Source organism: Miniopterus schreibersii (assembly GCF_964146895.1).
Source record: "Miniopterus schreibersii genome assembly, chromosome: 10".
NCBI classification, from domain to species: Eukaryota; Metazoa; Chordata; class Mammalia; order Chiroptera; family Miniopteridae; genus Miniopterus; species Miniopterus schreibersii.
Genome location: NC_138110.1, coordinates 73,580,692 through 73,606,198, shown reverse-complemented (window position 1 = coordinate 73,606,198; position 25,507 = coordinate 73,580,692). Strand labels below are relative to the sequence as shown.

At 45.6% G+C, this 25,507-nt stretch overlaps 1 protein-coding gene across 1 annotated transcript in view; it reads right to left on the bottom strand.

Annotated features, from left to right (window-relative positions):
• The window catches only part of BANF2 (BANF family member 2), a 48,230-nt gene that overhangs the window by 7,168 nt on the left and 15,555 nt on the right, over positions 1-25,507 (bottom strand). The window contains exon 3 of the mRNA XM_081150040.1: positions 3,061-3,188. Coding sequence (XP_081006166.1) covers positions 3,061-3,186 — 126 coding nt within the window. The 5' untranslated portion in view covers positions 3,187-3,188. The remainder of the gene's footprint in view (positions 1-3,060; positions 3,189-25,507) is intronic.

Here is a 25,507-nt window from a genome sequence, read left to right as displayed (position 1 = left end):
CCTGACCCTGGAGAGGAGAAACTGTCCCTCTCCCTCCTTGGGCCAACGCTCAGAAAAATCTGACTGTAGGAATGATGACGCAGAGACACAGAAATCCTGAGCAGGCATTCCCACGCTCCTACCACCCTGGACAGTGGTCCCCTCGAAGCCAAGGATGTTCATTCTTTCCTGTGGCAGCCATGTCCACATGGCAGGATGGTGGCCCAATGGCACACTTCCCCTCAACCTCAAGTCCAAACAGCGAGCAGGCCTGGACTGCCCTCGTTTGCCGTGCCCAACCTCTTGCTAAACAGTAGTAATATTTGCGCCTGCACTGGGGTTGGGTTCCCTTGTGTGTGACCCACGCAGTCACACCGGGCCCTGTGCTCAGGAGGCCCCACTTGGTCTAATTGTGAAATTTTTTTTTTAAAATATTACAGATGCCCCTTTTTCTCCCCAATGACCCGTCCCACCCTGTCCCTTCCCCCTCCTCAGTCCCTCTCCCCACCATTGTCTGTGTCCTTGGGTTGTGCATATATGAGTATAAATTCTTTGGTTACTCTCTCCCCCTCCACCCACCTGCCTTCCTCCATCCCTCTGACATTCATCAGTCTCATCTATGCTTCCATGTCATTGAATCTGTTCTGTTCATCAGTTTATTAAGTTCTTTAGATTCCACGTATAAGCGAGATCATGTGATGTTTGTTTTTCGCTGCCTGGCTTATTTCTCTTAGCATAATTTTCTCCAGGTCCATCCATACTGTCCCAAAGGGTACAAGATTCTTCTTTACAGCTGCGTAGTATTCCAGAAATTCTTGATACCTTTAAACAAGGGGCCTCACATCTTCATTTTGCAGTGGGCCTCACAAACCAGGTGGCCGGTCCTTGTCCGCACTGATTAAACTTTTCAGTCTTCACTGTGACACCCGGCCTTTTCAAAACGTGACTGGGAGGCGTCCCTCTCCTTCTCAAGCTTCTGCTTTCCTTTGCCAAAGCCCCCAGGTCCTCAGCACCCACGGCGATGCACTTTCCATCGCTACACGGCCCCACTGTGCGATGGACAACTTTCTCTCTGTTTCTCTAACTCAGTGATTTTCAACCTTTTTCATATCATGACACACAGACTAATTACTGAAAATCCATGGCACACCAAAAAATATATTTTTTACCAATCTGACAAAAATAATGGATATAATTTTGACTCGTACACGCTGGACGGCTATCGCTGTGTTGGCTGTTGTCATTTTTATATTTGACAATCTAAGGGAAAAGAGGCCAGTGCCCCTGACTAAGTAGTCAGGTATTGCATGTTTTAAAACACGGGAGAAAATAAAACGTTATTAGGACTAATTTCACCTGTTTCTTTTTCAATATGTAATCAATAATATTGTAACTAAAAATATTGATGAGATACTTTGAATTTTTGTTTTAAGCCTTTAAAATTGCAGTGTGTATTGTCTTAAACATGCCTATCACCCCACCTGTAATCCTCATTAAAAACACAGTTAAGCTGGAAAAGGCAAAACTATAGGGACAGAAAACAAATCAGTGGTTGTGAGGGACTGAGGGTGGGGAATGTAAAGATCATGAGGCGCATTTTGGAATGACAGAATTATTTTACGTCTTGATTGTGGTAGTGGCTACATGAGTGCATGCATCTGCCCAAACTTGCAGAACTGTGTGCTAAAACGGTAAAATTTACTGTATGTAAATGAAATTATTTCTTAAGTGATGCATATGTCTGACCAACGATGAAACCTCACAATTATGGACACACTAAGTCGCTGGTGGTAGAAGCCAGACCACTCGTCACATCCGGTGTGGGGGGTGGCAGTGATCTGGAAATGCCACAGAACCATCTGGAATTCTGGAGGCATCTGGCCATCGGATCCAGGTAGTGAGTCCATCAAAATTCATTGAGCTGAACCCTTCATGTCAATGTAAGTGTGCTGCACCACAGTAGAAAAGTAAAAGGGACAATCGTTTCTTTTTTTAAAAGAATTTTTAATTTAGAACGTCTCCCCTAGTCAGACTTGCCTACTTTACTGTGCTCTCAGGAGTGGTCGGTCCTAACTCCTTTCTCTGAGAAGAAAAGACTCAATGTACCTCAGTCGTGGAGCTCCAGCTTCCTAACAGTACCACCTATTGGATAGTAAATTGGCTGCTAGACTGGGGTGATGTTCAGACTGTTTAGCATCTGGTGCAAAGCAGCGTGTGGGTCGGAAACCCAAGGCCCCGTAGTCCAGGTGCCTCCTGGAAGCAGCCGTGCACCGTGCGGGTGCGAACCAAGCTGCGTGTGGGCCGTGCCCGCAGCAGCTCCCGCCTCGCCGGGTGTTTCTGCGCTTTCTGCCCGGCGGTGCAGGCTGATGTTGACAACTGAAGGGAGCAAGTGACCATAGTTCTGCCGGTGGCGCCTCTCTCGATGGAGCCGGAGCCGTGCCAGGCTCCGTGTGAATTTCCGTCAGCCTCTGTGCGTGCTCCCTCTTCGGGTGCTCCCTGGGACCACCTCCCATTCTGTCCTTAAGTTCCAAGCAGCCTTATAGCAGCTCCATAGAAACAATCACATAGAGAAGAATGTTCAGGTGCCATTATACATCCTTGAGGCCCTTGGGCTGAGAGTGACATCTTCAAGCAGCTCCCATCCTCTGACTCCGGCGTAGACCCCAGACTGCTATCACTCCACCTGCCTTCTCCAGGCCGGCGCCCTGCTAGGGCGAGTGAGACCCCACAGGTCTCTTTATGGGTGTGAGGCCTGCACCCAAATCATCCATCCCAACAGCTCAGCCCCAGGCTGGGGCCCCTGTCGACCTCCGGGTGTTTGAACACCGAGTGAATCATGCCTGGCTCAGCTGCTCGCAGCCAAAGAGATTCAGTTTCCCCATCACCCACTGGCCCTTGAGGCGGCCCGAGCACGTGGGTGGAGCCGGTCACACAGAAGCATGCGGCTCCCTGCCAAGTGGCAGTTTGCTCTCTCACAGCCACTTACGGAGGGACATGGAGCAGTGGCTGCCATCTGGCAGAACTAACTAGGGGAAGAGAGGCTGGGAAGAGAAGTTGGAGAAATGAGGAAAGAGGAATTACCTTGTTGAAACCTTTGGAGACCAAATTCATTGCAAGTTCATGGCTGATCCCATCTACCCAGACAACATCTTTTTCTCCAATGGGTTCAGAGAGGAAAGCTCTCAGCCTGGCAGACATGTGATCCATCTCTGCAACAGCAGTGGAGGAACAGTGTTAAGAAACGGCTGGCCGCTCACCGTGTGAATGGACATCGGGGAACTCCCTCAGCCTGCCGAGAGACAGGCAGGGAGAGATGGCAGGATCCCTTTCACCTCCCAGATTTATTGGGGACTTTGAGATGCCAGGTGCCATGCCCAGCACTGAAGGCCTTTACACATCCGTTTCCACCTGGATGGACTGAGATGTGTAATGATGGCTGCACATGAGCCTAACAAAACCCCACAAATATCTGGGTGTGCTCGATACTAAGAACTGCAATGATCCTTTCCATCTCTTCCCATGCTACATGCTTAAAGAAACATTGCTTCTCTTAGCTAATTATTCCACCTTCTGAATCACACAACACTTTTTCATATTTTTATTTTTAGCATTTATCACACTCTGTAATAGTTGGTTGTTTGGTTGTAAGTAACAGAAAGCTCTTAAACTGGATCAAATATTAAAGAAGACAATAACAAAAGCCCAAGGGTAAAGGTGGGTAAGGCACAATCAGGTCACAGCTCCATTTCTCTGATTCTTTCCGTTTTTCCTCCTTGCGTTGGCTTCAGTCATGGTTGTTTCTCCTCACGGTGGTGAAATCGCGGCTCCAGCACTTATATTCCCCAACAGTGGCACCCCAAAAAAGAAGAGAGAAAGGTGTCTCTGAGGAGTTCCAGGCAGAGCCTCATTCAGTCTCGAAGGTCTGCATAGAGTCACTGTGTAAGCCTAGTGTCAGCTGTATGCCCCAGTCCTAGACCTGGGAGTGGAATTGGCTTTCTCTAAGTCACATGTAAGCTGTGAGTTCGAGTATAGTTACCTGAACAAAACCAGGATTATTATTCAGAGTTGGGGAGATAGGTGTTAGAGCCATGTAACCATAACATCCCACTATGGTCCACCCTTTTGGTGAACCAACAATCATACCCACACTTGGCTTAAAAAAACTCATCCCTTCCCCTAAAGGGTGAAGTCCTATGATTCAGCCAGTTGTTGCATTCAATTCAAGTTCGTTATTTTTTGGAAGACACATCATAGTTTCCATCATGTCTGAAAGTAGCTACTGGTGGAATGGTAACCTATGAACTAAATTCTGAAGATCCCCACCATCAGCATAGCCAGCAATGCCAAGAAAAACCCAGGAGACCTGCATTAAGCATTTCCAGAATGGGAGTTCTCCATTTGGAAAAGGGGAGCAATGAGAAACACATTCGGTTGTCCTTGGTCAATAGTACAAACAATATTGAGGAAATAATGAGGACTCCTTGTCCTGGTGGTAAAGCAAGTTCCTAAGTCAGACAAGACGGCAGCCCCCAGTTCTGAGTTTGAGTGTGTCTACTCCATCTACTGCCATGTTAACATCTGAGTGGGCATGAGATTGATGCCTTCCAAGGAGAGTCCCTGTTTTAACAGCCACTTCTTGTAGGTACAAGTTCAGAGATTGTCCTGAGTGATGGGCAATCTCAGGCCATAGTTGACCACTTGCTTTGACAATTCAGCTCCCTTAAAAATTTAATGGGTTTCTTCTATTTAAGTTCATGGGCTGGTAGTTTGAGCTGAGCTACTGACCTCAGTATCCTTCGTCTGGCAGCTGGCCTCTGTGCCTTGCCCACTGCCCAGCTCCTCAGATTAGTGGCATCTTCCTTCATTTCTGAAGTGGAGAGCTACCCAAATTTGTTCCTTTCCATCCAGCTGTATCCCAGCTGCATCTTCACAATAAGTCAATTGTCCCCTTTATCAAGCTTGACATCCTTAAGATGCTTGGAAGAGATGTGGAAACTGGGGCAATGTTTTTCCGGGGCCCCACTCTTTTTCTTCTGATAAGTCACCCAACTTGTTGCCTCTGTTTTGACTTTAGCCAGAAAAGTCAGCTTTCCAACCCATCAGGACTTGCTCGTCACTGTCCAGTCACTTTCGATTGCAGGCCACAGGCAGAAAGGCCTTCTGCTAGCAAAGCTGTATTATCATCTCTCTCCACTCTCAAATGGGCACCTTGCCCCTAAATATGAGTCTTCTGGGACCTTAATGAAGACTACCAGAGGTAGCCAACATCCTGAATATTTCCCACCAGATCTCCAGGTGTCATGTCTCCATGCTCAGAAGGCCTGTGACCCAGGGTACAACAGGCCCACCAGACCAGCCATTTGGCTAAACCAGGATCTCCATCTCCCTAGTTGGAGCAAAGACATCCTTGCTGCTCTCTGCGTGAACATGTTTTCAGCCAACCCACATTTAAGGTTTGCTCACTGTCACATCCTCTTAGGTTATGATACAAGCAATAGAAAATCCAGCTCAGCGTAGCTTACACAGTAGGAGGCTTTATTAGCATAAGCTACCCGAAAGTCCAGAGGTGAATCACATGAGGTTTGATCAAGACTCCAGCTTGATGTCCCTGCAACACTGTTGACTCAACCTTTCTTTACATATTGGCTCAATCCTCAGCTTGGTTCTTCACGGAAATAATAGGGCTGCAGCAGGGCCTGTAGTGGTCTTTTTAAGCTACCCCCCAACCCCCCACCCCCCTGCCAAGAAAAATGCTGTTTTTTCCTAGAAGCCACCAACAAATGCCTTCTTCAGTCCAAATCATCAGATGCCAGGCTCTAAAATGCTATCTATGGCCGAATATGAGTGTCCTACCTCTAGTTCAGAAAGTGAGTGTTACCTGCAAATCACAATGGCTGTAGGGTGGGGATGGGGCACAAAATCGGGGTAGTTGCCATGTCACTGGGGGTAGTTACCCTATACCACAATACAGAACCACCACATATTCCCCAGTAGATCATAAGGTCCCAAGGGCCTCAGCTGCCTCTGATGGCCTTTGCTCCCCACCTGAGCCCCAGCCCCAGTGCTTGGTACTGAGCCTTGCACACGGTAAGCACTCAATGACATAAACGACAGCTGCATCCATTGCTTTCAAATGTCTCTCTTTCATAGCACTAGTCCCTTTGCCTGTCTCCACACTCCCAATTCTCCTCCAGACCTTTCTGTAAAGTCCAGCTCTCCCTGTAAGCCTTCTTGCCCTCAGATGTTTTGTGACAATTCAGATGAAACTAAACTGTTCAGGAAGTACTGGATCTGGCCCTGGCTGGTGTGGCTCAGTTGGTTGGGTGTCATCTCACAAAAAGGTTTTAGGGCACATGCCTGGGTTTCAGGCTCGATCCCCAGTAAGAAGCATGCAGGAGGCTGTGTGAGGATGTTTCTCACATCAATGTTTCTCTCCCTCTAAAAATCAATTTTAAAATCTTAAAAAAAAAAAAAGTACTGGATCTAAAGGCACCAATCTTAGGAGTCAGGGGGCTCCTAAGGAAAGTGGTCTAAACGTGCTGGCCGATTCTAGGAAAGGAAACATAAGGCAAGAGAGGTTGTCCAGGTCCCCTGACCCTGTGGGTCTCAAATACATGAACATGTGAGCTGCAAATACATTATATACAGAGGGCACTGATCTCTCTCTCTAGCAGCTAACTATGAAGATTGCTCTCAATCTGTGAAAATGTGTTGATGGGTGAACTCGGCAGCACCCATCACCTCGTGGACAATGAACCAGGATTGGTGGCTCAGCTCAGGGTGGGTACGTAAGAGATCGGGATTTCTGAGTAGGAGAAAGGGCCCGAGCATGCTGGCAGGGCTCCCCAACTCTGCTGAGGGAAAATTCCATTCACTATCCATGTTGGCCACCTGTTAAGTCAAACATCTCTGCCCATTATAAGAATAAATGGAAACTACAACATCGTTATCAGTTTACCAACAACATCAAAGACAGGTAATACCTAGTAATACCTTGCATGTGTTTGCTTTTCTCGCACACCTGATCTCACTTTGTTCCTTGGAATGCTGTGGAGCATGGGCAGTGATTTTACTCTCCCAAAGACGCACTAAATAACCGGGCTTTGCATTAATTAGGATGCCTTTGTCCGAAATAGTGGTTCTCAACTAGGGACAAATTGCACCCCCATAACATTTGGCAAGGTGTTGGGAACACTTTTGGCTGTCACAACTGAGGGAGGGGACAGTGTGATCGGCATCTAATGGGTAGAGGTCAGGGTCGTTGCTAAACATCCTATAATGCACACAATAGCCCCCTACCCCCAACAATTATCCTGCCACCACGTCCATAGTGTCAAGGCTGATAAACCGTTGGCTACAAGTAACAGAAAGCTTTATTCAAACAGTTAAACAAGAAATACATTTCTAATCTCACATAAACAGAAATCCACTGCTGAGATGGACCCAGGATTTTGTCAGTCAGTGCTCTGTGTTATCAAGTACCAGCCTAGCTGTCCCCACGGCCCCAAGATGCCTACATGGAGACTTTCAAAGGAAGGAGAGGCCATTTCTTCCTGGTGGCCCCGGAGCATCTTCAGTAGAACTTCCCTTAGTTTCGTTGGCCGGACCAGGCAACACGCCCACCCAAAAACCAATTACTATCTGGGAGAGAGGGACCACGTGGAATGTGGATGAAGTCAGCCTCCTGAGCATGTGGCTGCTCGGGGAATGCAAGAGAGTGAAAGATTCTGTAAGAAGAAGGGGGAGAGGAGGTTGAAGCTGGGTAAGCAAACGACCTAATGACTGTGTCCACTATGTCTTCCAACCCTGCTCTAATATTCCGTCCATCACAGCTAGTGCTTCTCAAAGTTTCCCATGTGTGCAGACCACCCGGGGGTTCTTGTTAAAAACGCACGTCTTCTTGATACAGCAGGTCTGGGGTGGGGCCCAAGATGCTGCATTTCTAACAAGCTCCTGAGAAGATGCCAATGCTGCCAGCCCACAGATCACACGTCGAGTAGCAAGGTGCTACATGATGCCACTTATTCTTTTTATGTTATTTTCTATTTGTGTTATTTTCTATTTAAAGTACAGATATCTCCCCTTATTTTGGGGGAATACATTCCAAGACCCTCAGTGGATGCCTGAAACCGTGGATAGTACCGAACCCTGTAATATACTACAGCGATTTTCAACCGGTGTGCCACAAGAATTTTTTAAACATGCAATACCTGACTATTTAATCCGGGGCACTGACCTCCTTTCTCTTAGATTGTCAAATAAAAAAATCACAACAGCCAACCCAACAACAGTTGTCCAGTATGAATGAATCAAAATTATACTTATTTTTTTATCAGATCGGCAAAAAATATATTTTTTGGTACGCCGCAGAATTTTAGTAATTAGTTTACGTGTGCATGAGATGAAAAAGGTTGGAAATCGCTGAGGTGCTGTTTTTCCTACACACATGTACCTTTTTACTTAAAGGAAGCGCTTTACCACTTCTCTTTGGCATGTCTGGATTGCCAGCATCATCTGTGCTCTGGGGCCACTAGTAAGTGAAATAAGGGCTACTTGAACACAAGCACTGCAATACCTACTGACAGTCAATCTGGTAACCACGAAGGCTATTTAAATGACTAATGCGTGGGTGGGGATCACATACAGTGTGGAGACAGTGGACAGCGGATGATTCACAGCCCATGTGGGATGGAGCAGGACAGCCCAAGATTTCATCACGCTACTCAGAGCGATGCACAACTCAAAAGTTATGAATCATTTATTTCTGGAATTTTCCATTTAATATTTTTGGACTGCGGTTGACTGTGGGTAACAAACTGTGGAAAGCAAACTGCAGATAAGGGCAGACTACTGTACACAGAGCATAAAACTTACCATCTTAACCATTTTTAGGCACACGGTTCAGCGGTGTTAAGCATATTTACATTGTTGTGCAATCATTCTCCAGAACTCTCTTCATCTTGCAAAACTGAACCTCTGTCCCCGTTGAACAACAAATCCCCATTTCCACCTTCCCCCAATGGGCTTTCCACCACCATCCTAACATCTGTCTCTGTGAATTTGACTTCTGTAGGTGCCTCATTTTGTCCTTTTGTGACTGACTTGTTTCACTTAGCTTGATGTCCTCAAAGGTCAACCACGCTGTGCCGTGTGTTAGAAGTTTCTCCCTCCTTAAGGAAGCTCACTTTATATGTATACATCGCATCTTGCTTATCCGTCCATCCGTCGGTGGATGTTGGGTGGTTTCCGACTTTTGGCTGTTGTGAAAAGGCGGCTATGAACACAGGTGCACAAGTATCTCTTCAAGACCCTGCTTTCGAGTCTTTGGGGGTATATACCCAGAAGTGGGACTGTTGGATCATAAGGTAATTAATTCTGTGCTTAATCTTTTGAGAAACACCCATACTGTTTTCCGTAGTGGCTGGACCAATGTCACTTAATCTTAAACTTGACAGAACATTAGACTCTCATTGGGAGATTTACAAATTACAGATGCTTGGGTCCCACTTCCAAGGTTTGATTTAATTAGCATAGCTTGTGGCCCGGACATTGGGATTTTAAAAAACTCCCCAGTTCAATATGCTGCAAAGTTTGAGAGACACTGCTTCCTTGACATTTGGTTCTTTCTCATGAAACTATGAGCAGGTTTTCTGGGATGATGGGACTCCAGCTAAGTGGGACTTTATGGTGGGCTCTCTAGCATCTGAAGCACCAGATGGCATATGCTCAGCAGCTCACAGACAGTATCTACCCCCCATCCTCACCCCCAATCACAAGGCACATCTTATCTTCATTAACCATCAACAGGAAGGTTTAACTATGACCCTTGATGGCTTTGAAGTCAGAGAACTTCAGAGCAAGCAGACCTCAATACCAGCCTATCCACCCCTTTTCTTTTTAATTTAAAAAAAATGGTTCTTTACTTCAAAGGAAATTTTACCTGGAATCCCTTTATATAAAATAGATCAAAGCAGAATTACTCTGTTGACTTGGGAATGAGGTGAGGGCACCAGAGAGGCTCCTCTTCCCCCAAAACACAAAGTCATCTCCATGGCCCTCCTTGCACTCCCCCAAACCCTTTCTGATCTAGCCTAAACCCCTCGTTTTACCCATAAGAAAATGGAGGCCCAAGAATTTAAGTGACCTGCTCAAGATCATGCACCTAGCAAAGTACAGTTGGCTCCATGTTTCGCAGAGGTGCGTCCCCCTTCTAAATCACTCAGCATTTCCTGGGTGGGCTTCCAGGTGGCTGTGTTATGGGCAGATTAAGCACTTGGCCACCATGTGACAAAACTACTGCAAATGCCTTAAATAGTCCTGTAAGAGATTCTCGTGTTTACAGTGTATTCTCTCAATTACTTCATTTTGAACCACAGAGTACTGTTGGTGTGGGGGTGGGAGGGCACATTGACAAGAAATGACCTCAATCAAGTCTGGTTTTAGATGCTTAGAGAAGTCACCTGTTTAAACAAGGAATAAAAGTCAATGGAATCTAATCATGGTTCCCAAAGGAATGACCTCTTAGTTGCAGATGTTTGACTTTGTTTAAAGATCATTTTAAAAATCTATACAATAGGTCTTTACGGGGAGGCATCACAAATATGCCCTATTAGATAAATGGGGTGGAAGTGATGCCACAAAAAATGGGTATTTGGGACTTGGGATACAATTTTCAATGGGATATTATACACGAATTCAAAAAAATGACATCTCTTAACAGCAACCATTAGCTGAAATTGGTCTTTGTTCTCTGAAAATCTTACAAGGTGACTCAGAAAGTGACCACAATGGTGAAGACACTGATGCGGATCAGTGTCTTGAGATATAAATGGAAAAAGTGCTATATTTCTAAGTATATTATTTTATATGTGTGATTTTAAATGTGTGGATTAAATTATGGAACCAATATGTGTGAATTAAATTATGGAACCAAATGATATAAGTAGACTATTTATACGCCTAAAATTTTATATTCAAATGGCCAAACATTTTGGGGGGTCTTCTTGTTGAGAAAATGGGGTATTATCATATTTTCATGCTTGCTTTATATTTCGGCATATATGGGATTGCCCCAGGAACTGAGATGTTAAAAGTCAAACCAAGTTTTTTTGCCCTCAGCATTTACTGAGGGTGGTAACAAGGGGTAGGTGGGGGAAGGGGAATCTGCATATATGTTAACATTATTGAAAATATTTTGCTCTATAAAATGTCCCACGTAATAAATCTTTTGGAATTTAATGCGGAGAAAAAAAGTATACCTTTCAAAATTGGTATATTTCTACCTTTATGATAAAAAGAATTTGTAAACATATTTCTCTTTTTACTCAGCCTGCTAGGAAGCTTTGAGCTCAACATGATGACCGTATAGAGAAACTAGCGTGGATTAAAACCCCTCCCTCATAGTGCTCATTTACTTTGTCTGTTCAATGCCTTCATTTTCTCTTCCCACCTTTAGTTTAAAATTTAAATACATGTGCTCAAAGTACTCAACCCTTAATTAAAAGCTGCTTTATTATATGTTCAAAGCCCCAAACATATGGAGAATAGAAAAAGTTCTAAACTAAGCAGATTTATGGGAAAATTCAGGATCCAATTCTATGTCCTCAAAACACTGCAGCCTCAGAGCACCAGATGAAGGCAAGAGAATGGGGGTGAGAAGGACCTCAGGATTGTCCCTACAGAGGCCCTTGGTCTCCAGTGACAGGATGGTGGGATGATGGAGTTGGACCAGGAGGAAGGGAAGAAACTGCACACTTCCCACCAATCAGGGTCCAAAAGGATGCTGCCTGTCAAACACCATTCCTGACTCTCAGTACCCCCTCCCCTCTCCCAAAGCTGCATCTTCTCGCTTCAAAAGACCAGGCTGGCCCCCTCCAGTCACTCATAGAGAAAGGGTGGGGAGAAGGGTGGTAATGTTTCTATGACATCGAGGTCTGACTCTGAGGAGCCCCTTTTCCCTGTTAAGCTGCTAAGTGTCTGAGGAGACCCCATAAGGCTGCCTCCCTTTTTGGAAGGAAGCTCAGGGACTCAAGACATAGAGCTCGGGTATGTGTAGTCAACTAGAGGATTACTTTCCGGGCGCCCGTGCTCACCACAGTGTCCCGGGGCTGGTGGGGAACCACTCCTCACCTTCTCAGGCACACCTATGAATGGCTTTCGCATGAGAATTGCTCACCTGGGGGATCTCAGCCGGCTGGCAGCCCTCTGCCCCACCACCCATGGGTAGCCTACCTGAGGAGGAACTAACAGAGAGAAAAGCAGATCCGAGAGGAGGCCTCCAGCAGCGCAGACAGGAGGGAGAGGTGCCCAAGCGACGGCATCAGCAGTAAGAGGGTGGAAATAGCTGTCCTTTCAATTACTGGCTGTGAGACCTTAGCTCAGTTTCCTCATCTGTAAAGTGAGGATCATATCCCCCACCCACAGCATGGTTGTGCAGATCAGATGAGTTAACTGACTGTCAAATGCGTAGTATCCTGTCTGGAATAGAGGAAGCACCACCACAGGCGGACTGATCCACTGGGGTTACATTCAATCGTTATTCCTCAAGCCTGTTATCAAACAATTCTCTATGGGTATATGGTCAAGTTGATCTGTTTCTTCCAAGCACTAGTATCTTCTAAAACATGAGCTTAATGTGTCCTTCACGCATCATGGAAAGTTCTTGGCATCCACCCCTGTGAGAGACACCCTGTGTACCCTGCTCAGCATCCACGCTCTCTTCTTCTGGGATCATCACCCCTACTTCCTTGTAGGGACCAGTTTTCCCCAAACCTCATTTTCTGTCTTCCTGACACCCTGGCTCTAAGGGGCAACCATGGTCAGGCCCGGCCAATGAAACTACAGTATCACTTTGGCTATAGCGATTGCTTCAGAAATGGGGACCCTACCTAGCCCAGGCCAAGTCTGGGAGCTCTGTTAGAATCAGTGTAAAAAGGCTGTCTTTCTCTGGAAGGACTGGGGAGCTGGTGGGATGTGGGTGCATAACCGCTGGTGCCCATCTCTGCCATTTCCTGTGCCTGAGAGCCTGCCTGGGAAGGAAGCAACATGTAGGAAAGCAAATCTGAGGGAAGGAAAGGGACAGATGCCCCAATAATCATTTGCAGGCCTGGGTTTAGCCATGCCTGAAGGCATCTATCCCCAGACTCTTCAGTTATGTTAGGCAATATTTCTCACTCTCGTTTAATTCTGTGTAAGTTGGGATTGTGCTATTTGAAACAAAGGGTTCCAATGAAAACGCCCCCGATTTCACGCACTTAGTCATTCAGCAAGTTACGGCACTGCTCCTACTTTGTGCCAAGTACTATGTTAGGCACAAAAGCATCTTCGTTCTGCCCAGAGACTTGTGACAAAATTAGTCCCCTTGGCTTAGGCATCAGGGATGGAAAAAATCACTTTTCAATGACCATTAATGTTCACCGCTCAAAAATAAAGGTAATATTTGCCTTCCTTGTCCTTAGATCCAAGCCTAGAATGACAAATAAGACCTTTGGTGGCTGTCTTACACATGACACTTTAAGGCTGAAAATATTCCACTGTATGTATGTATATACCACATTTTATCATCACCTATCGCTAACTGGAAAGTCTGTAAGTGGTTAATACCCAAATAAATTCAGTGATTCCTCAGACTTTTACCGAGCACCATTTGTATACCGGGACTTGAGTTAAGTCTATGAGCCTGGAGGACCAGGTCTAATGTAGGTACCTCTTCCAGAGAAAATGTAATTGGCTCATCATGAGGTATAACAAGCAGAACTCAGAGATAAGGGTCGCATTCCTAGAGGCAAGAGGTTCCCTCTTCAGGGAGCTAGAAATGAGGAGGATTGACTTTATGGACCCTAGACTCCACTCAAAGGGCAATCTGGGTCTGAAGGAAACTGCTAGATTGCTTCTGGGTATGCTGAGTTGGGGGTAGGACACCTGAGCCTGATCTTAGCTCTGCCCATGACCAGCAGTGTGACCTTGGGCAAGTCACTTTTGTTTCATATTTATAAAATCATAATGCTGGATGTGCTGGAACCCACTGTTCTCACCTCTTCCAACATTTTATGTCTTTGTTAATTTATAGTCTTTAGATGGTACAAAATTTATATGGGTCTACGATCCCTATTCTGCCATTTTTGAATCCAAAAGTTTCTGGAAACCAGAAGATTTTTAAAAAAACTATTTGGCAGCAAAACCTGGCCTGAACTGACATGAAGCTATTTATAGTTTTTATTATCCCACTTAGTGTGAATATTTATACATTTGTCACAGGAATATTAATGGGTTTGTTTACAGGGTGCTGAGCCAGACTCCACTGGGAATTTTCTGTAATATATAGAATATGCCTTTCTAAAATTAAAAAAAAAAAAAAATTAATTCCCAAAAACATCTGGCTCTAGGGGTTTTGAGTAAGGTATTCTAGACCTATGCTAAGATCACTGTGCCTGCAGCCAAGACAGCTGCAATGGTCCCCTGAAGAAGCCACATGTCTCCCCAGCTTGTCTACATTACACCTTTCTTATCATGGCTCTAAGTCTCCCAATCTTCTTCCCCTGGATAAACTTGTTCCCTTTCTCTAAAATCCTACCTATGCTGGATATCCTTTGTGTGGATAGTGGTTCTAGTTGGGACTGTTTCTGGTTGCATCTTTCCTTCATGAAAATATTTCCTCTCCTCCAAAGCCCCATTCTCTACAAAGGATCAAGGGCTGATCTAAAAAAATAAGTCATCGCCCTAGCTGGGTAGCTCAGTTGGTTGGAGCATTGTTCCATATACCAAAAGATTGTAGGTTTAATTTCCAGTCAGGGTGAGTATGGGGGGCAGCCAATCAATGTTTCTCTCTCACATTGTTTTCCCTCTCCCTCTCTCCCTCTCTCTCCAAAAATCAATAAAAACATATCCTTGGGTGATGATTTAAAAATATTTTTTAAAAATAAAAAAAATTAAAAAAAATAATTCATCTAGGGAATGGATGCATGTATTAGTTACCCTCCATGGACAATAGAGACTCTTAAAAAAATTTTTTTTTTAATTGAAGGCTCTTTAAAGTGGCCTGGATAGCTGACTACTCACAGTGAGAAACTGAAAAGAGAGAGCGTAGTAGGTGTTATTGGTGCCATGCCCAGATTCCTTGCACCAGCTGGTGCACCCATTCCCAGTTGCTAAAAGTGCTCACTAACACGCGATGGCTCTCCTGGGAGTATTGGCTTCCATTGCTAATGGAAGCCCCCACACCTGGAGACACCTGGGAGGTTAGGGGGCCCAGGCCCTGTCTGAGGGCAGCCAATGACCCCTGACACTGCGGTACAACAACCCGGACCCCTTGTCTCTAGGTGGGACGAACTCTCTGCCACAACCCTACTCCAGAGTTCCTGTGGGATCAGGCGGAAGATGATTCCAGCAGGCACCAGCCCTGCTCAGCTTCTTCCCCGGCCCTGCTCTCCCCACTCTCTCCCTCACTGGGCCACACGCACCTGAATCCTGGTCTCGGGGAACCAGCCAGAGACATAACACTTTGCTGACTTAGCTACCTGTCCCTGTACCACTGGGTGGTGCCTAAGAATAAACAAGTGCATTTTCTTTGCACATCTAAGCATAATGCAAGTGAATTTGTGACTGTCTCCACTGTGTAGTTATCAATGTCTTAAGGAAAGAGTGACTCTAATGAGGGGTTTAAGGGATGCAGTCTGGAGGCGGGCAGTCAAGACTACTTCACACTTTTCTGCCTGCAGGGCTGACTGAGTGGCTGCTGGGCTGGTCTGTAACCCAAACCTCCCATGAGGATCCGTTCCCCCAAACTAGCATAGGCACATTTAGGAAATATAAATACAAGATGCCCAGTTAAATTTGAATTTCAGATAAATAAGTAACTTTTTAGTATATCCAAGTATTTAACAAGACATACTTATACTAAAAGAGATATTCGTTGTCTATCTGAAATTCAGTTTAACTGGCATCCTGCATTTTTTCTGGCAGCCCTCTTCCACACCATCTGACTCGGCAGAAGCCCCGAGATCTGCTCCCACTCCCAACCCTCAGCTACTGAGTGAGCTGCAGGAGTCAGAGAGTTTTCCTGTTGGAGTTTTGCTCCTGGCTCAGCCTCTTTCAGGCAAACCACTTCTGCCTCCTCCCACTCTGATTCTGCTGAAAGCCACGGACTCACGAAGTTTGAGCTAAAGAGGAAACAACATAATAATACATAGCGAGGGAGATCATTGTGGTAGGACAACATGTCACTCAGAAGTCACCTCAGAGACAAACACTAGTTTGGACGTCAGCATGTCCCTGCTCATCTGGAAAGAACGTCTAGTGCCAGCTGAGGCTCACCCTGAGACTCGGAACAGAATACGGGTTGCAGGCAAGCGAGAGAAACGGAACCAAAGGGGGCCCGTGTTTGTTGAGCACCTACTACGCTCCTGTCTCTTTATGGCCATCATCATACTTAACCCTCGAAATTAACTTGGCAGCACCAGAGAATTTTTCCTATTTTGAGAGATGGGGAAACTGAGGCCCAGGGGGAAAGGCAGTACTGGGATGTACCCCAAAGCCCATGCTCTTCCCTCTGCAGGATCACAATCAGAAGAGCAAAGGCAATCGATTGTAGCAGATGCCCCCCTGCCTACCCACATCCCCTCAGGGCTCACAGTCCCCACTGCAGGCACCTGTGGGTAAAGCACCGATAGGTAAACGAACACACAGTCCCTGCACCCCTCAGGCAGAGCATCTGAGGCTTGTTCCAAGTCGCCTCCCAGATGTCCCGAGGGCCTGCGCCTCGACTGCCTGTGGAGGGAGCCTGCTCCCCATCACAGTTACCCCTCCCTGTCTTGCTGCCTCGCTCCCTTACTTGTGTGACCTGGATTCCCTCCCAGATTAACTACAAATGGCCCAATTTATGATGGTTCGGCTTATGAGTTTTTGACTTTATGGTGGTGCAAAAGGTACACATTCAGTAGAAACCACACCTGAATTTTGAATTTTGGTCTTTTCCCAGCCTAGTGTACGCGTAGGATACTCTGGTGATGCTGGGCAGCGGCAGATAGACGCAGCTCCTGGGCAGCCACGAGACCACGAGAGTAAACCACCAAAGCTCTACAGTGTGTTCATTGTGTTCGGTGACGGCCCAGCTGTGGGCTAATGTAAGTGTTCTGAGCATGTTTAAGGTCGGCTAGGCTGAGCCGTGATGCTCAGTAAGTTAGGTGTATTAAATGCACTTCTGACTTACCTCATTTTCAACTTACTGTGGGTTTACAGGGACATAACCCCATCAAGGGTCCAGGAGTATCTGTACTTGTACTTAAATTAGATTCTCAAAGTTGGTGACCAGGAAACCCAGCCTAACAGAGTAGTTAGTGTTCCTCCAGTCTTCTTAAGGCACAGGGCCAGGCATTTCTCATGTGTTATCTCATTTAATCTGCCCACTATGTGAGGAGGTAAGGTTCTATGATTATGCCCAATTTTACAGATAAGATACATTAATTGACTCCGGGCATTGCTGCACCTCAAACACAAGTGTATCTCAGGCTAAATCTGTGTTCCAAGCAACTGGGTCATCAAGAAAGGCTTCCACTGGGTTTCTGGGCTCTGAGCAATCACTTTCTCTCCTTCCAGCTCTGGACTGAATTCCTCTACTGAGGTGCAAATACAAACTGGGGCTGCAGCGTTGGCTGTCAGCTAGCAAGGGGCATCTTACTGTATAGGTGGAACTGTACAACTGGTTGGTGTTTTAAGCATTGCACTGCTTCCATTCTAAGATATGTAAGGCCCACATTCTATGTGTCTTCTACTTGTTCTTGGGCAGACAGAGAACCTAGTCCAAGATTTAACTTTCCTCTATCCCTCTGGCGCTCACATTTTGTGCACCTTCCTTTGTCTGCTGGTTCTCAGCACAGCAGTTTCAGTACCTTCTAAGGACCCCTCCAGTTCTGCATGTCTCTGGGTCTGAGGGTCTGAGGGTATGCATCCATGCATCTGTGAGTCTTTATTCAGAAATGGGCTCTAAGTGACTTGCCCAATCTTCCCAAATGCAAAGACCTACTAAAGACTTAAATAAATAAATAAATAAATAAATAAATAAATAAATAAATAAATAAAATCATAGCCTTGTTGACTCTGGCTTCAGAAAGGAGGTCTTAGCAAGAGTTATATTCTTTCTGATTTGTATCCATTCAAAAGCCAGGTTTTCAAAGCCATAAAGAAAGGATTTCCCAAAGATTGCCATTGATTTCACTGATGGAATTCTCATCTGAGCAGATAATGAACTATTTGTATTACAAACAGGACTCTTGCAGAGACTGTATGAAGGAGTTTCAGTAATTTCTGCAGACCTTTTGGATTTTTGGAGCCATCAAAAGATGGGCCTGTTTATTTAAGCACATTCATGGACACAGAACATAACCATATTCCTTAAGGGGAAGAGATTCTGGCCTCCTTGGTCTGGGCAGGACAGTGTTCCTGAGGGAACCTGGAGGAGCATTAACTGCTCTCTTAAGCTGAGTTTCCCGGTCACCAATTTTGAGAGTCTAATTTAAGTACAAGTACAGATACTCCTGGACCCTGATGGGGTTATGTCCTGACAAACCTATAGTAAGGGTTTGTCTCAATGCTGGATTGTGAGGAAAGAGTTTAAGCTGGAAGGGATCTTAGTCATGGTCACCTTTTTGAAATCAGACACCCTTTTGAGTATCTATTAAAAGTTCAGATTAGAGGTTACAAACACAAAAACCAGAGAATCTAGGCAAGTGAAAAAAATACATCAGTGAGCAAAGACAGTGCAAGAGCAATGATAAACAAGGACTGACATTTGGCATTCATCAGGGAGGTCACAAAATGTCATGGACCGTGGTTGCCTGGGGTCTCACACCCCACCAAAAGGAGGTAGCACCCTCGTGGGTCCCAGGTGTCCAGATCTTATGAGTCATTTTAAGAGAAGTCTCAAACTTTGATCTTTATGTGCAAGTTACCAATTTTAAAATATTGGGCAGTGATTCAAATATCTGTTATGCAACATGGACCCAACAAAACAAAGCTGCACCACCAGTTAGCCTCTTTTGCTGCAGACTTTCCTCCAAGCAAAATGCCCAACTTGCACATATATAGTTTGACTTCAAGTTTTGGGGGCTGTGGACCAAGGTCCCAGGTTAGGAACCTCTGTTGTCAAGTTTCAGCTCTTATGAAACCCTTGACTTTGGCTGAGTTGTTCTCATCTTCAACCTGGGAACATGCTCTGATCTTCCCAAGGATATCTACAAATGGGTAGCCACCATTCTTGCTTCCACTCCGTCTTCCACCCAGTGGCCAGGCACTACTCCTAGCCCCTTCCCTTAAATCCTCACTGGGATTTTCATCTCAAAAGCATCCATTGATGCTCAACATCACTAATCATCAGGAAATGCAAATAAAAACTACAATGATATCAATTCACACCTGTTAGAATAGCTATTATAAAAAAGACAAGCAACAACAAGTGTTGGCAAGGATGTGGAGAAATGAGAACCCGTGTGCACTGATGGCGGGAATGTAAATTAGTGCAGTCACTATGGAAAACAGTATGGAGGTTACTCAAAAATTAAAAATAGACCTACTATGATCCAGCAATTCCACTTCTGGGTATTTATCCAAACAAAATGAAAACACTAACATGAAGAGATATCTGCACACCCATGTTCATTGCAGGATTATTCATAATAGCCAAGACATGGATGAGTGGATAAAGAAAATGTAGCATATATATATACAGTGAGATATCAGGTCATAAAAAAAGGTAATTCTTGCCCTGGCTGGTGTGGCTCGGTTGGTTGGGTGTTGTCCTGTGCTCTGAAAGGTTGCCAGTTTGATTCCACATCAGGTCACATGTCTGGGTTACAAGCTCAATCCCCTGTAAGGACATACAGGAGGCAGCTAATTGATGTTTCACTCTCACATTGATATTCCTCTCTCTCCCTCTCCCTTCTTCTCGCTCTAAAATTAAAAAAAAAAAATCAATTGAAAAATACTTTTTTTAAAAAAAATGAAGGAAATCTTGCCATTTGCAATGTGGTTGGACCTTGAAGGCATTATGCTAAGTGAAATAAGTCAGAGAAAAACAAGTAACATATAATCTCATTTATATGTGGAATCTAAAAAATTTAAAAATAAAAACAAACCAAATTCATAGATACAGAGAACAGACTGGTGCTTCCCAGAGGTGTTGGGTGGGGAGTGGGAGATGGGAAAAATGAGTGAAGGTGGTCAAAATGTGAGTGAAAGTGGTCAGCCTCCAGTTGTAAAATAAATAAGCATGGGAATGTTATATACAACATGGTGACTATAGTTAATAATACTGTATTGTATATTTGGAAGTTGCTAAGAGAGTAGATCTTAAAAGTTCTCATCAGGAGAAAAAAAATATCTGTAGCTATGTGTGGTGTAGCCTTATTGTGGTGATCATTTCAAATAATTATGTTGTACATCTGAAACTAATGTAATGTTATATGCCAGTTATATCTCAATTTAAAAAAAAGCATCTGCTGGTGAAGACTTGATTTCCAGTGCATGCCAGGGAGTGGTCCCCAGTCTCTTCCCCTCAGGTGGCCTTGAGTGTGATGACTGATGCCCACCCAAGTCATGCTTGGCACTGGCTCTTCTCTGAGGGGTCAGGTTCACATGCCCCAACCTAGTCTACATCTAGTTCTCTGTCTGGCCTTTGGATAGAGTCACCTGAAAGTGAGTAAAGAGACACATATACCACCCCTCCTTTTATATAGAGGAAGACTTGGAAAAGCCCTTTGCATTAGCTGGAACTGTGTTATTTTATTTTATTTTTTAATCCCCACCCAAGGATATGTTTTTATTGATTTTTAGAGAGGAAGGGAGAGACAGAGAGAGAGAGAGAGCGAAACATCGATGTGAGAAACCGATCTGTTGCCTCCCATATGCGCCCCTAATGGGGATCGAACCTGCAAGATAGGTATGTGCCCTGACCAGGAATCAAACCCTCAACCTTTTGGTGTATGGGATGATGCTCTAACCAACTGAGCCACCCAGCCGGAGCTGGTTAGATCTGTGTTTGATCTTGGCTTTGCCCTTTACTAGCTGGGAGCTCAAATCTGATGAGCCTCTCCATTCCCGCCATCACGTAAGGAATCATTACTATGGATAGGTTAGGCACGTTGCAATTCCACAGACATTATCTTATTTAATTCTCAGAACAAAGCTGTAAGGCAGGAACTCATTTTAGCCCCATTTAATAGGTGAAGAAACTAAGGCCTAGAGAGTTTAATAACACATCCAAGAGTGTGCACTTGGCAAGGAGAGCTTGAATCCTTTGTGTTTAGCTAATACTTGTGAGTTCTGCCAACTAACTGATGTCCACTTTCTCTTTTTTATAACTGTGGGCCATTAAGTGGCATAAAAGGAGCATGTATGAAGTGCCCAGACTAGAGAGATCCTCAAAAATGATCCTGTTATAACAATCACCTGGCGTCAGCATGCCACAGCCCTGATGCACAATCTGTCTTGACTTAAAGGGCATATGCCTGCCTCCAGGAACAAGATTTTCCTCTGGCCTGTCCTTCCTGGCACTCTCAGCACCCTTGTTGCTGATGATTCTTTCACATTTGGCTAAGCATCGAGCCTCTCAACCCCATCAATGGCGTCATCTTGCAGGTCAGGTAGACATGTGTTGTTAAGTCCAGTCCCTCATGGCTTTCTGCACTTTGAATAGTTCCCTTCAGATCTGCAGCAGCGAGGGACATGTCCCAGGCAGGGCCAGCACTCTGCGCTCCCGTAGCCCCTCACAGAGGCCATGCCACAGAAGCCTAAGAGCAGTTAATCAAGGATGTTTGTGAGAAAAGAGAATAAACACTCTCCAGAGGGAAGGAAAGCAACCAGCACTGGGATAGGGCTGCCCTGAGGTACACAGCCATGCTTCTCTGCAGCATCAGATATGGCACGGTACAGCAGGAGGGGATAAGTCCGATATTAACTAGTTGCGTGACCTTGCCCAAGTCAGTTTCCCTTTCTTGGCCTCAGTTGCTTCATCTATAAAATGGGTGGCGTGGAGTCAGCTTAATAATTTCCCCATACTCTTGGTGATTCACAGTGCATGTCAGCTTATTCAAGGCCCTGACAAGACCTGCACAGAGAGGGAACAATTGACTTGGCCTAATCCATTATTTCTTGAGCTTCCTGGGCCACACAGCCTTTTCAGTAATATCAATTAACATCCATTGGGCCAGTGCTCAATGGATTGTGCCTTGGCTAATTTTCAAGTCTCTTCTGGTGCTAAAGTTCTTTAGCTCAATGGTACCTCTGAGTCTGTGCTGGGAGATAGGAAGCCTGGTTAGCTATGGGCCTCCTGGAATTGATAAGGCCCCTGCCCTCTGCTTTGCCAGCCATCACAGAACATCTGTTCTCATGGCCAACTGTGGTGATTTCTTGGCTTCCCATCAGCTCTCCCTCCTTTCCAGTTTTACATGGAGAATCAGACCTTTCCTGCTCTCATTCCGTGTGGCTTGGGTGGGGCTGTCCTCACCACCTGGCTCCAAGGGAGAGTACACACGATCCAGGCCTCCCCAATGAGATTACACTCTTCCTGGCCACAGTGATTCGTTCACTGTGGGCATGTGGCTCCGGCTAGGCCAACCAGAGAGAACTCAGGCACTTTTGCTGGAAAAATTAGAAAATAAATTGTCCCTCATTTTTCTGTAGTTGCAAAACAGGAAGTTGTCTCTTCGCCCACTTGGGGAGAGCATGCCTGAGACAGGAAGGCATAACTGAAGATGGGGACAAGTAGAGTCTTGACAGTATCACTGAGGGCCTGGATCCAACCAGTCCTGAAGCTGTGGCCCTCAGTCATTTTCCTTTAAACTAGCTTGAGTTTGGTTTCTAATTCTTCTTGGTTTCTAATTGCCACCCCATCAGTCGTACAAGGGACATGGTGAGCATCAAATATTAAAGTAGAGGAGGTAGGGGCCATAGGCCTTTGTGGAAAATGTGTGGGAAGCATTCAGGAGATGGAGTGGGTGGTTCCCCATGGTAGGGTGTGAGCATAAGCCCACAGGCCCAGGAGAAGGGGCTGATCACTGATCACAGGGACTCCAGCAAGAGTGGGTAATGCTTAACCCAGTGTAGTGATGCACCCCCGGTGGGATTTGGGGCACTGTGAGGCCAAATCTAAACACAGGGTCAGCCCTGACCATGTACCCTAATCCAGCCTTGCTACTTCAGTTGTGGTTGTGGATTTGCAGTCTTTGAATCTCCTGGAAGCTTGTTAAAAATGCAGAACCTCAGGCCGCACCCAAGACCTGCTGAATCAGGACCTGCACTGTAACAAGATTTCAGGTGGTTCGTGCGCACATCTCAGTTTGGGAAGCACCACTACAGTTATTGGTAGCAGGCAAGGTGGCCATCACCAGTTCCTCCTGTATGCACCATTGCCCTACCCATCAGGAGGTGGACAATTTCCACTCCTCTTTTTTCTGGGCTCACCCTGTGACTTGCTTGGACCAACAGAAGCCGGCTGTCATATAAAAATTCCAACTATTCTGAGACTGCATGGAGATGCCACCAGAGGACCTATGAGTTCCAGGCAACTGAGGGAGGCCTTCTAGGACTACCTAGTCCAGCCCAGCCCCTAGCTGAATGCAACTGAGCAAGTGACCCTCATTGGTTACATGGAGCTGAGCCCCACTCAAATTTCTGGCCCATAGAATCAAGAGAAATAATTAATCATTGATGTTTTAAGGCACTAAGTTTTGGGACTATTTTGTTACACAGCAAAAGATTATTGAGGCAGTGACTGTCTTTCCTCCAAGTGAAAGGAGGCTGAGGAATGCCCCCAGGCCATCTGCTGGATGTTCATTCACTTTGGACCCTGGGCTGAGCACTTTCCACTGGCCAGGTGCTGTTCCAAGCACTGTTCCAGGTCTGGGGTAGAGTGCTGATGAGGACAGACACACTCCTGCTTTTGCAGAACTGAAGTTCTTGTGCAGGGAGACAGCAATAAATGGGAAAACACAATGCAGTGGACTGAATGTTTGTGTCCTCAAATTCACATGTTGAAATGCTAACACTCAGTGTGATGGTATAGGAGTTGAGGACTCTGGGAAGTGATGAGGTCATTCGGTAATTAGGGTGCAGCACTTATGAGGATAAACGCCCTTATAAAAGCCCTGCTCTCTCTCTCTCTTTCTCTCTCTCTAGCTCTCTTTTTCTTTCTTTCCCTCCACCATGTGAGGATACACTGAGAAAATGACTGTCTGCAACTTGGAAGTGGATCTTCATCAGAATCCAACCACGCTGGCACCCTGATCTCAGACTTCCAGCCTCCAGAACTGTGATAAATGTCTTATAAGCTTATAAGCTTATTGCTTATAAGCTACCCAGTCGATGGTACTTCGCTATAGCAGCCTGAACTAAGGCACATGATAGTTTCAGAGAGATAAGAAACAATTTCGAGTGGGGATGGGGACAGTATCAGACAACAGCTGATATCACCCCCATCGCCACTCGAAGGGGCTGTAAGGAAGGTTTCTCTGAGGTCACACACTTGATCTGAGGCCCTGATGTTGAGCAGGGGCAAATAGTAAAAAGATCAGGGGAAAAGGTGACGCTGGCAGAGGGGACAGCAAGTGCCAAAGCCCTGAGTAGGGACATGCTTGCTGTCTGAGGCACAGGCAGCCAGTCTGATGGTGAATGCAGACCGAAGGAGGAAAGCTGAGGCTGGGAGGTGAGGTCAAGAGATGAAGTCACAAAAGTCGTCAGGGCTACGGCTGCTCCATCCAGTTTATTGGCCACTAGCCATACAAGGCTATTTTACATTAAACTCAAACTTAACATTAAAATTAAGTATAATTGAAAAAGTCAGTTCCTCAGTCCCACTAGCCACATTTCAAGTGCTCAATAGCCACATGTGGCCACCATACGGGGCAGCGTAGATGAAACATTACCGTCAATGCAGAAAGTCCTATTGGCCAGCACTGGCTATGGAACAAGTAAGAAGTAAGCCAAGGTTCAAGGTCAAACCATGTACTCTTGGCATTCGTACTTCATTAAATCCCTTGAGGTTCCAGTTTTCTCCAGGATTAAATGAGGCTCTTCCAGCCTGACAGTAGGTCCAAATTATCCACAGCGAGATGCCAAGGCCATGAGCAGCTAAACCGGGGTCTTACCCAGAGGGCATGTTCCAGGCCTCATCCATGGTAACTGGCAGCAAAGAGGCCTGTTTAACTGACTTCTTTGCAACCTCATTTAAGCTGTCAATTTGGGGCTCCCTGATGTGAAAAAAAAAAAACAAAAACAGAGCATGGCTACTATTTCAGGGCAACATGCAGAAAGGAAATTGCTACAATTAGCCAGAGCTGATTTCGATTAGCATATTTTCTTCCTTGGTATAAAGCATCTAATGGTGTGGAAACAGCTGCTCCATCTTTCCCGTCAAGCAAGGAGCATGGGCAGTGGACCAGGAGGGCCTACAGGAAGCCCAATATCAGCCAGGAAAAAAACCAAAGAGGGGCGAAATAACAGCCCCCGAGGATGGAGGAGTCACTGGTGGTTTGTCTTTCGG